Source organism: Populus trichocarpa, chromosome 14 (assembly GCF_000002775.5).
Source record: "Populus trichocarpa isolate Nisqually-1 chromosome 14, P.trichocarpa_v4.1, whole genome shotgun sequence".
NCBI lineage: Eukaryota > Viridiplantae > Streptophyta > Magnoliopsida > Malpighiales > Salicaceae > Populus > Populus trichocarpa.
This window is the reverse complement of record NC_037298.2, coordinates 12,615,809-12,626,945: the sequence shown is the minus strand read 5'-3', so window position 1 is coordinate 12,626,945 and position 11,137 is coordinate 12,615,809. Positions and strand designations below refer to the sequence as shown.

General features: G+C 32.1%; 1 protein-coding gene across 1 annotated transcript; it reads right to left on the bottom strand.

Moving 5' to 3' along the window:
• Window positions 1–8,829: 8,829 nt before the first annotated feature.
• On the bottom strand, window positions 8,830–10,824 carry LOC7456023 (probable glycosyltransferase At5g03795). Its single transcript, XM_002320502.4, has 3 exons — window positions 10,297–10,824; window positions 9,858–10,206; window positions 8,830–9,644 (listed from the first exon to the last, which is right to left on the bottom strand). Exons 1-3 carry the CDS (start codon window positions 10,821–10,823, stop codon window positions 8,982–8,984), a joined length of 1,539 nt encoding a protein of 512 aa, XP_002320538.4. The 5' UTR covers window position 10,824; the 3' UTR covers window positions 8,830–8,981.
• Window positions 10,825–11,137: the final 313 nt, after the last annotated feature.

The window sequence follows — 11,137 nt, the reverse complement described above, 5'->3', positions numbered from 1 at the left end:
CACATAATAACCTTTATTAAGCATATAAGATTTAATTACGTGACAATATTAAGATCAAGATTGGTACAATTGATTCATGATAATTAAATACGTATAGGGAGCTAATTTAATCAAAACATATATTTTTCAAGTAACAAATAATCAAACATGAGTTTGAAAATTAAATATTTTTGTTATTTAAGTTAATTAGTTATGCATTCAACATAAACTAATCAATAACAAAATATTTAAAACCAAAAAACAAATATTATGCATCATATAGAATTTTAATCATTAATCATCAAGTTTAATCATATAAAACCATAAGATATCCATGTATGATAATTAGATATAGAATAATTTTAAGCATAAATCCCCATGATAATTTAAAATTCAAGAGTATTGACCTCTTCAAATTGAAAACTAAGCTTGTCGCAAATTCAAAAAATAAAAAAGATAAAAATATAATTCTAAAAACAATATAATCTCTCTTTCTTTTCTCCTATATGTTGAAGGCAATTACCTTTTTTTTAGAGGTTAGGTTTGGTTATATATGGAGTTAAGAGGCGGAGAAGTTTTTAAGTTAATAAGTAATTCCTAATCAGATTACTTTAAGGTTTCCTTACATTAATCTGACTTTAATAACTTATGCATTCCTAGAGAGGTTTCTTGGTCAAGTAGGATCCTTGTCATGTCATTAATGAGCTTCATATCATTATCTCAACATAGAAAGATTGGCTGGACTCATGCTAGTTTGATAGCATATTTCAAACTTGATTTTAAAGATGTTGTTTTCTCTTATACAAATGAGTTATTGAGCCTACCATATATGGATGGAAAGATAAAGATGTCTAATTTTCAATTCAACTTGAATCGTAACAAAACTTCACTTATAGTCTAAATATGGTCCAAAGAGTATACATAGGTCTAGTTTGGCATATTTGATTTGACCAATCTTAACCCCACTATGATTCCTTGTTCAAGTTGGGTTTCTAATGTAATTAGAATTCGCATTTCTTAGCTTCAATTGACATGTCCCAATGTGCTTTTTCTAGTCATTTGCTTGAAATTATGCTAAAAATACTTCATTTAGCTTATTTTTATACTTTGTGTCTCCTTAGCACTGTTAAGCATAAAAACAAATAAGTAAGATATTTTAAGACATAAAATATGAATAAAAAAATAAGAATAAGGTACTAAAAATATAAAATAATATGAGTATATCAGCTCGTGAGGGGGGGTAGGAGATAAAATTCCTATTTATATGCCTAAAAATAAAAATAAGTATGAGTATGAGTTACCCCTCACTTATTTTGCATATATGATTTTCTTTAAGATTTTATAAGCCAACTACACCAAAATGGATGAGTATCCTTTTTCCTTTAAGAAGCATATGTGACATATTAGGGAAGCGTAATCCCTTATAATATTCAAATACTATTATTAGTTAATTGGGTGTGCTAGTAGATCACATGAACTATCCTAGTTCAATGTATTCTTAAGTTAGGCTAAAAGTTGCATAAAATGAATTTTTCATGGTAAGACAGATCATGTGAGAGACTTGAAATGAGAGTTGTGCAATTTGAAGTACAAGCAAGAAGCTCTCTGGTTAGGGGCCAAAAGATATAAGGGTGTTTTATTTTTTAGAGGATCACTAAAGGCTTATACAATTCAAGACTAGGCCTTTCAGAAGAAGAGAAATTGTTATATAAATAGTTGCAATAGTACAAAGAATAATATAACATTAATCTTCTAGCCAAATAACACACTCTGAAGAAGGGTGTAGTGCATATATAGGAACTATTATCTTGGATTTGTGTATTTTTTTTATGATGTATTGTGAACCTTTATATTAATGTAGGTGGACTTTAGTCTAAAAATCAACAAAAAAAAATTGCTTCAAGAGAGACAATTAAGAATCTCATTGTTCGAATTCGGTTCTTGGTTATTAGAGGAGGTCATTGCTAAACTCTAGGAGGAAGAGGTTGAGTAAGCCTTATTGTTGGAATAAGCAAAACAAACATGAGCATAGACTTAAAAAAAAAAAAGCCTAGCCATAGAAATAAATTTTGGTTGAATTGCTTTTAGGTTAGCCTTCCAAAAGAGAATACATGTATTCTTGTTAAGAGAAATGACTTTTCGTAATCTTTTATGTCAATAAAAGGGATCCAACTCTCATTTAATATCCTACTCTAGTTTTTCTTATGAGTACTCCTCTAAAAAGTAGAAATATAGCTCCCTTACCCCTATATTCCTCAAGGTGGTAGTTACTCCTAAAACCAATACCCAACCCCGAAAGCCAACGTTGGGATATATGGTTCTCTTAATGTTAAAGTGGATAAAAAAAAAGAGACATGACATAAAAATCTTATTCGGTAATAACCCTACCATATAAGGGATAAGAGGGATACCCATTTTTTATGTGTTAGGAGGGGCTCTAGTAAATTCCTAGAGATCTAAAGTGGTACAGTAATAAGGGAAACTTCTCCAACTATTTAGAGTTCACTTCATAGATAATATTCTATATAAGTGTTATTTATTTTTTTATGTCCTTGTTCCTTGTTCCATTTCCTTTTTTTTTTCCTTTTATAATATTTTATTATAGGCCTTCCAAATACAGGTACATATTGTCCATAATTTTAGGAGGGAGAAAACGCAGATGCACTTTAGGCTCTGAATGTGGTCAATGAGATTAATTAAGCTCTTCGAGCTATAAACAACACCCAAATATCTTTTGAGACCATACTTAACAACTTCTAAAAGGCTCTCCGTAAAGTTTGACAACAAAAGATGCCTAAGTAAAATAACTTAACATTGTTAGGAAAAACATTAATAAAGCTGACCATGAGCTTTTTACCTAATAATGAAAGGTTAAAGAGATGGATTTATGACCCATTTATGGATAAGAGTGATGTTGATCATGTTCATGTTGAATGTCTCCATGTGAGGACTCTGAAGAATACCTCAAATGAGTTCAAGGCCAAGTTTAAAGGGACCCTTTCTCTATTGAAGACCTTATAGGATAAGCTTATAGAAGTGACGAGTCACTTCTTTAATTTATCTATTGATATCGACATGGACTTTACATAAGTCTTTCTTCTAGCTATTATCCTTGACTTTGGGGAACTCTTTCTTAAACATGATGAGATAGTTACTTAGGGCCAACATATGATTTTGGAGACTAAAAAAGAGGATGGTAAAGCTTTCAAAGTAGATAGGAAAAAAAAAGACCATTTGGATAAGGTGGAAGTTGTGGTGGAAGATCGAGTAGAGTAAGGTTCAATAGAGAAGTTGTTTATACATGGTGCTATTGTTTTGAGAGGGAATGATTCTAACTTGGAGATTGAAACAATTTAGCTAAGAAGGATCTCTAAGAGGTTGATGAATAGTCTAGCTTTTGTTTATTATTTTTATTCTTACTATATAGTTTAATAACCTTTTTCCTAGTCTTATGGGTCCCTTTAATATATGTATTATGTATTTGCTCGAGTTAGGCTTTATGATTTGTGGTTTCATAAAGTTAATGTTTTTACAAGTGTTGTGTTTTTCATTTTATATGGTAGAAATTTATTCTCTAAGTTTTATAGCACTTTTTATTTGAGGGCCGAAGTCTAATTATATGTCCTAATAGGGGATTTAGAGTCCCTATACTTAGAAAAATTCCTAGGTATCTAAAACAGTTTAAGCTTGAGTAATGAAAATGATGTTGTTACTTAGTGAAATTTAATGGCTTATATATCGTTACTTAGTGAAATTTAATGGCTTATATATGTGTGTGAAAGGGAACCCTAATTAAAAAAAAATTGAAAGTTCAAAACTTTATATGCGGGGTGGTTAACCTCCTAATATTAGGTTGAATAGGTGTATACAAGATATGAAATTTATATTTGAATGATATTGCTCTTTGGGTTTATTGGTTAAATTTTTTTATGTTTTTGTTCATCATTTAGCTAAGCAAAATGGTCATTTATGTCTTCGAAAGGATTGAAGTTGTATCTAGGCAAAATGTTATTTTTGCATGGATGGTAAATGCCTTGTAATCAAGCAAGCTTGTTTTTATGCTTGGATAGAGATTGTTTTGTACCTAGATAAAATAGCCTCTTTTTTTTTTGGGATGGGGAATTATATAGAGACTTATGGATATTTTTCTAGAGGGTAAAAGTAGAGAGAATATAATGATGATTGAACATACAGAAAGTACCACTTCTTTTATTTATGAAAAAACGTTAAAGTATAAAAGATCTATTTATTGATAGTTCATCTTTAAGTGATTTAAATATCATGTATAACGAAAATTATTCCTTTCCATTTCTTAGAGAAGGGAAGTGTTGGTCTTGATCACTCTTATGACTTTGATGGCCTGTCTTATTTTAGGATTAGTTTGCCTTTTCCTTATAAACTTATGTAGACTATAGTTTTCTCAATACCAAGTCCCTCACTTTCAATTGCTTTTTTTTTCACTTTGGCATTATGGTACTAATTTTTCTTATATATGTATTTCTTTCTCTAAAAGAGAAAAGAAGAGTTAGATTTCTTTTAAGATATCTAGATTTACCTTAAATTCTCTCTTATTACCCTTAAAAAAGTAATATGATATTTTATAGATTGGGCATCTGAACTTAATAGATATCATGGTTTTAGAATCATAAGTGAAAAGAAATGGTGTTTCCTTCATAGACTTTTAGGTGGTTTTATAAGCCCACAAGATCTCATCAAAGAAGTTGACTCACTCTATATTTACCTCTTGTATCTTATTCAAAGAGCCGACCTTTCCTAGGTTGCTAACAAGACTTTTTTGCCCTTAAAGTAAATAGATATACATCTATTAGAGACCATCTGATTCCCTCTTACAATGACCAACCCTTTTTTAGTTGTGAATATCATGAGCCAAGTACTTGGTATTAATTGTCATATTAATCTTATGAAGACAGGATTTATCAAATATGATGTTATAGACCAAGTTCATTTTGATAATAATAAAGTTTATAGAAAGCACAATATATAAGATAGGTGAATATAATGATTGGTATATCTATTAGGAACATATGGTGATTAATATATCTATGGTTGCCTCAATTAGTACATATTTTCCTTTTATCCTAATTAATAGAGTTTTAATTGAAGTCAATATAGATAAGTTAATGCCCATTTATGTCATCACTTTTTAGGAGAGAATATTCAATACACTCATCATCCATGAATACTATGTGCTTTGTATAGTTAGAGAGGATAGTAGTGATCGCTAACACTGCCTCATAGAGAAAGTTCACCCCCTTTTCATCTTTAAGTGTAAATATGATAGGTTTATTTCATAGATTTGAAAGTTGAGAGACAACAAACATTTGTTTCCTATAAGTATTTTTCTTCTAGCTAAAGTAACCACCTACTAAAAACCCGTCTAAAATCATATTGATCTTAAATAATATCTTATATGACATGCCTACCTTTTCCCCCTCTATATTTCAGCCAGGCTTTTTATTTCATAGAGATAATCCTTGCCAATCAATTTCTTCATCTATTTCTTTAAGTCATAATATCTCTTAGTATTATGTCTATTATCTATATAAAATAAATAGTACTTATTTAGCTTATATATATGTGTGTGTGTGTGTGTGTGTGGTATCACCCTTTATAGAAGGAGTGCATTGTATAAATTATTTTTTATCTTCAAACACCTATGTTCTGGTGGTTTCAAAAGTGTAGTCATGAGTTTGGAAAAGATAAAGTGTTCTGGTGGTTTCAAAAGTGTAGTCATGAGTTTGGAAAAGATAAAGTGACTGTAAATTTATCCTTCCAAGTTCTTGAGGACAATTAGATTATCGATCATGCTTAGAGTTTTTTTTCTTTAACTTTGAGAATTAATACTTGTTTTACTTTAATGAGTTCTTTATCTGAGATAGCACAAAGCTCTCTCCTTAAAATGAAGTCATGAACCTCATTAATCTAGGCATTTATGGAAACTCGTTTAAGAAAGCCATCCACCTTAAGCATCTCCTCATTGAACCTTTTTAGGTATGCTCTAGTGTCCTCGTCCTCCTATTAGGTGATGGTAAAAGACTTGATGAATATCTTATTATTTGGGATACTTGTGTTAAAATGGACAATGAGCTTTGCATAAATATTATCAAAGCTAATAATAGAGTTAAGCTCCAAGTCATGATACCATATTTAGATGAATATGTGGAATATGGTTAAGAGGATCTTGCACTTGGCATCATTATCTTGTATGATAAATTTTAAATTATTACGTATATTTTTTTATATACTCTTCTAGGTTTGTAAGCCCATCATAATGTTCACATTCATCTTTGTGAAGATGATGTCCTTAGAGAGACTAGAGTCGAATATTCATTTAGACATTAAATAAACCTTCACCTAGTAGGGGTTATATCCATCTACCTTAGAGGCTTGTATATCCATATATTTCACTTTTTTTAGGGCTTTATTTACTCAAAACTATCTGAGGAAGACTTTTAGGAGGAGTGATGGTGATGGAGACGATTTCACTTATAATTGTGACTACTTACTAGTTTGGTTTTGGACTTTTAAAGATTATGCTTAAAGAGTCCACTTCAAAACGCTACTCATAATAGCGATAATGGATTATTTATGGCTTTTAGGAGCGATGATGCTCTTGCCTACTCTCTTGCAGTTTATTTTGACTTGTCTATAATAGGAATTGGAGTTTTTTTTATGCACTTACTGGTGCTAGTGATGAAGCCAATAATTGTGTCAATTGTTAAGAAAAGGGAAATCCTTGAGTTGCTTTCGTGTGGATAGAATAACCTTGCTAAGAACTCTCACTTGTTAGGAAAGTTGTTGCAAATCGGGAGAAGATGAGGAGCACATGTAGTGAGAAGGTTTATAGCTCTCCCATGTCTTGGTGTTTCTGGATTGTCAGCCATAAAAATAATTTAAGAACATGCATAAAAATATAGGAATGAGTTGGTTTTTGTTCTACTTCCTATATATAGCACCACTAACAAAGTCTGAAGCAAACTTCGTTAAATTTTAGGATTTTCCATAGGTAATTATTAGGCTTTGAAGGTGAAGGAAAAAGAGTTTGGATGGTAGTTCATGAACTCTTACAAAACAAGTTCTTTGTATAGTATAGGTGCCATTTGATGATTAAGTTAATACGTATGTATGGGGAATGTTTCTTTAAATAGTGTATATTATATGTTATAAAGATAGTAAATGAAGATGATAAATGTAGAAGATGTGAGAAATGAATGTTTTTTTTTTTTTTTTTGCTTAAATGAATGGAACCCCTTACCTAGTGATTCATGCCCATAAATCATACCAACTTACGTAAAGTAGAGGACAAAAGTAGAAATAGATAGTGTGGTCTATTTAAAGGCAATTATGTGAGATAATAACCCCTAATGGTGGGTGATTATACTATTGATTATGAAATAATCTAGTTACGTGGGTCAGGTTTTAGGCATGGACATGTATTAACATCATCATGTAAGCCTAGTTATGGTGAGAAGGTGAAGTTAGTATTAAAAGATAAATACAAATCATACAAAGGGTTGGTAGGTAAAAGTGGATTCAAGCAGTTGATTCAAGGCATGACTCTCCAAACCGATCTATTAAAGTCGGTGATGGTCTTAAATTTGGGTACAGGCATCCTGAACCAAACTATTGAGGTGATTGGCCAATAAGGTCACTTAGAAGATAAAGCTAGTTGGGTCAACAAGCCTTTCTTAGAAAATATGTCACTGGTCTTAGATCCTACTAGACACTAGGTAAATATTGTGCCTAAAACCAATATGAGAAATCTTGTCTGAGTATGATAGACTCGAATAAGATATGTGGTTTATAAAACTATGGGAAAATGAGTTCATAGACCATGCCTCGTGGTTTATGCATAGGGGGTGGCGGAACCTATTTATGATGAGTTGGACAAGGTTGTTAAGCCTAGACCCATCAAAGATATCCGTCACTAATTTTTATTAGCATATTCTCCCTCATTTGAGTCTAACCAAGATGAATAATTACAAATTAACTATAACTAGCAAGTTTTGCTTAAAGTAAAAAAACAAATTAACTTAAAAATGATGAACCTAGCTAGGTCTCTAATTTTTAAACATAGACTTATTGGTTCCTACTAGAACAATGCAAAATTATAGCTAATTCATTTTGAGAAATTATCAAGCAAGTTTAATTCACCATACAAGATTATAAGCGAATCAATCTTGATAAGCCTATTGATTTGGATATACCTAAGTTTAGTTAAGTCTATTATGAATATTAAATGCTTGCATAATAAATGGCCCTAATGTTTTGGAAGTCAACCATATAAGCAAGTATTGTACTTGGTCCCTTTTACTTTTAGCTTTGAGTTACTTTGATCCATTTACTATTTTCTTGTCTCAATTTTATTTTTACAACTCTATTTTGTACTCCAATTTGCATTTGAAAGAGATCTTTAACACATATTTAAGCTTAAAAAATCAAATTAATATCTTTTTAACACAAATGCACTCTTGTATAAACACAAACACTTTAAAATCAAATACACATTTAATTTTTTATTTTATTAAAGTTATTATGTATAAATATAATCCTTTCATCAAATATAGTTGGTGATATTCTTGGACTATTGTTGATGAATAGATCAAATGATAAAAAACAAAAAAAAATGAGTTCCGCTGATATTAGAATAAAAAATAATAAAAATATCAAACTAAGATCAAATTAAAAGTATAAGAATTAAATATACTATTTACCCTCGATCCTAATCCTATTTGCATTTGTCATTCTCTATTTGATGGGAATTTTAGTTTGACATGTCAAAGTTACTCCCTGAAGTTCAATTAATTCATCCAGAATTAAGTTAATTGCTGATATCAATTGTAAAAATTACTTTTCTTATTCGAAAACTAGCTGCATGTATACAGTGCAAAAAAAACAGGAATAACTTTTCTTAGAAAGAAAAAGGTTAATTAATTGATTGTAAGTCTACTTAAAGAGATCCTCTTTCTTTTTTTTAATATTTAATCATGAATTCGAATGTTCAACCTCCGAAGCCAAATAGAGTGGATAGTCATGTGAAACACATCAAATCTCTTGGGAATTCCATTCACAACAAAATGCCTTTGCACCTGCTTCACTCTCCTTTGCATTCTCAAATATTGTCTTTGAGATATCCCCATTAATATGTCTTTGATTTTTGGAATGTCTTTCACCTGCACTTGTATAGAAAATGCCTTCCAATTAAGCACGTCACTGAATGGCGGTACATAACCATCTGAAATCAACACAGGAACACATTCTGCATATATAGCTTCCACAATCCTTGGGCTAGCCACTTCATACCCACTAGGGCATAAGCAAAACCTGCTGTTTTTTAACATGGAGTCATATGACATACCATTTCGAAGTTGGTCGTGGACTTGCACATCTTGGTCTTTATCTTTCCATTGCTCAAGAAGAAGACGCCTAATGTGCCCATGAAGACGGCCAGCGAAGAATGCAAGAATTGATCGCCGAGATGGGGAGGGACCACCGACAAGCCCTGTGATTTCTCCTGTTCTTAGATGGATTTCTGGAAATGAGGCATCCTTTTTAGGGTTGAATCCTTCAGAAGTATTTGCATTACATAAAACTCTGATGGAATTGTTAAACAGATGGGGGACGTAAGAAGAAGTACGTGGTCCCTGTAAACAAAAAGACAATTAATCGATGAAAAAGGCATGATATGCTTTACAGCTCAAAGAAAGTAGGAATATTCCAGTTTTGGCCTAAAAGAAAATGAAAAGAGTATTCGATGATCAATCATTCCCATAATATCTTATAAATCAAGCTAGTAACTTGGATTTTTACTGTAGCTTGTGGGGTGAGAAGGGTACTTGAAAGAAGAGATCGCTTACCCAGTCATGGCAAGAGAGAATGAAATGATCTGCACCAAGGCTTCGATTCCAAAAGGGATATTTATCAGCAATGACGTTGATGTAGTCTACAACAGTATTCCCAATGGCATCAATCTCATGGGATCCTGGCACGTATAGGTACTGAACCAACATGACCACACTAAATGGCAGAAAATAAACAAGAGCCTCGTCAGGGTCTGTAGTTGTAAATGATTTTCCCTTCTCCAATTCATGAATGAACCTCCCTTCTGAGGAATATATACTCTTGCATGGACCGTCATGAAACATGGGAGGATCACCTTCTTTGTATATGTATATTTTGAACAGCTTCTCCATCTCCAAGTAACTCCTACAACCAATTCAAAATATTGTCAGGCTTAGATTAATTAACAAGAAATTAAGAGAAGGAAGTCGGAAATGAATTCATTCATATTTATACCGATGAAAAGCATTCGCATTCCTATATATTGGACCTTTGGGCACATAGTCTGGATCCTCATAGATTGATGTTAAGTTCCGAACTCGAGCAGCTTCTCTTATGGAAGACCTGATTTTAGCCAAATTTGCTTCCATTTTCTCTAACTTGCTGTGTCTGATCTTAACAACTCCTCTGGCAACAGCACCTTCATCATTAGATTCTCTAAGACTCGACGTGGCTTGATCATCTGGATAAAGGGAATTTAAAGTGGAATTATTATAACTTACAACAGAGGCTTCAGATTGTGCAAAAGAAGCAAAGGTATAGGAGTTATCAAAGAAACCAACTCTCCATGTCAATGGAGAAGGCATGGAATATTTAGACCAAGAAGAGGTCTTAAGACAGCTTGTAAAAATGAATACTGGTATCACAATCAAAGGTAAAACAACTAACAAGACCAAAAAAGGAGAAGACCCCAGCGATAGTGATGATGATGAGAAAAGTGACTTGCTATTAGGATATCTCCTCATGATCTGATCATCTCTCATCAAAAACTTTTCAGTATGGCTTTCTTCTCAATTTCAACGCTACTTGTAGTAGTACATGGCTAGAATATTCATTACTTGACTTGTAGATGTAGTTATTCCTTGCTGCACATCAACACTATTCTATAACCATATATCTACTGAATCAGTATTGCTATCAACCAAAAGGGGCAGTTTCAGTGCGGCTATATATAGTAGCTTTTCAAAAGCACTTTGGCCATGGATTCGACCTTCAAGTTCACGTCTTCTTCTTAATTCGACCTGGCTTGCTCTACCTCCAAGTTTGGCCCTTGAACGATATACACAAGAAAGGATAT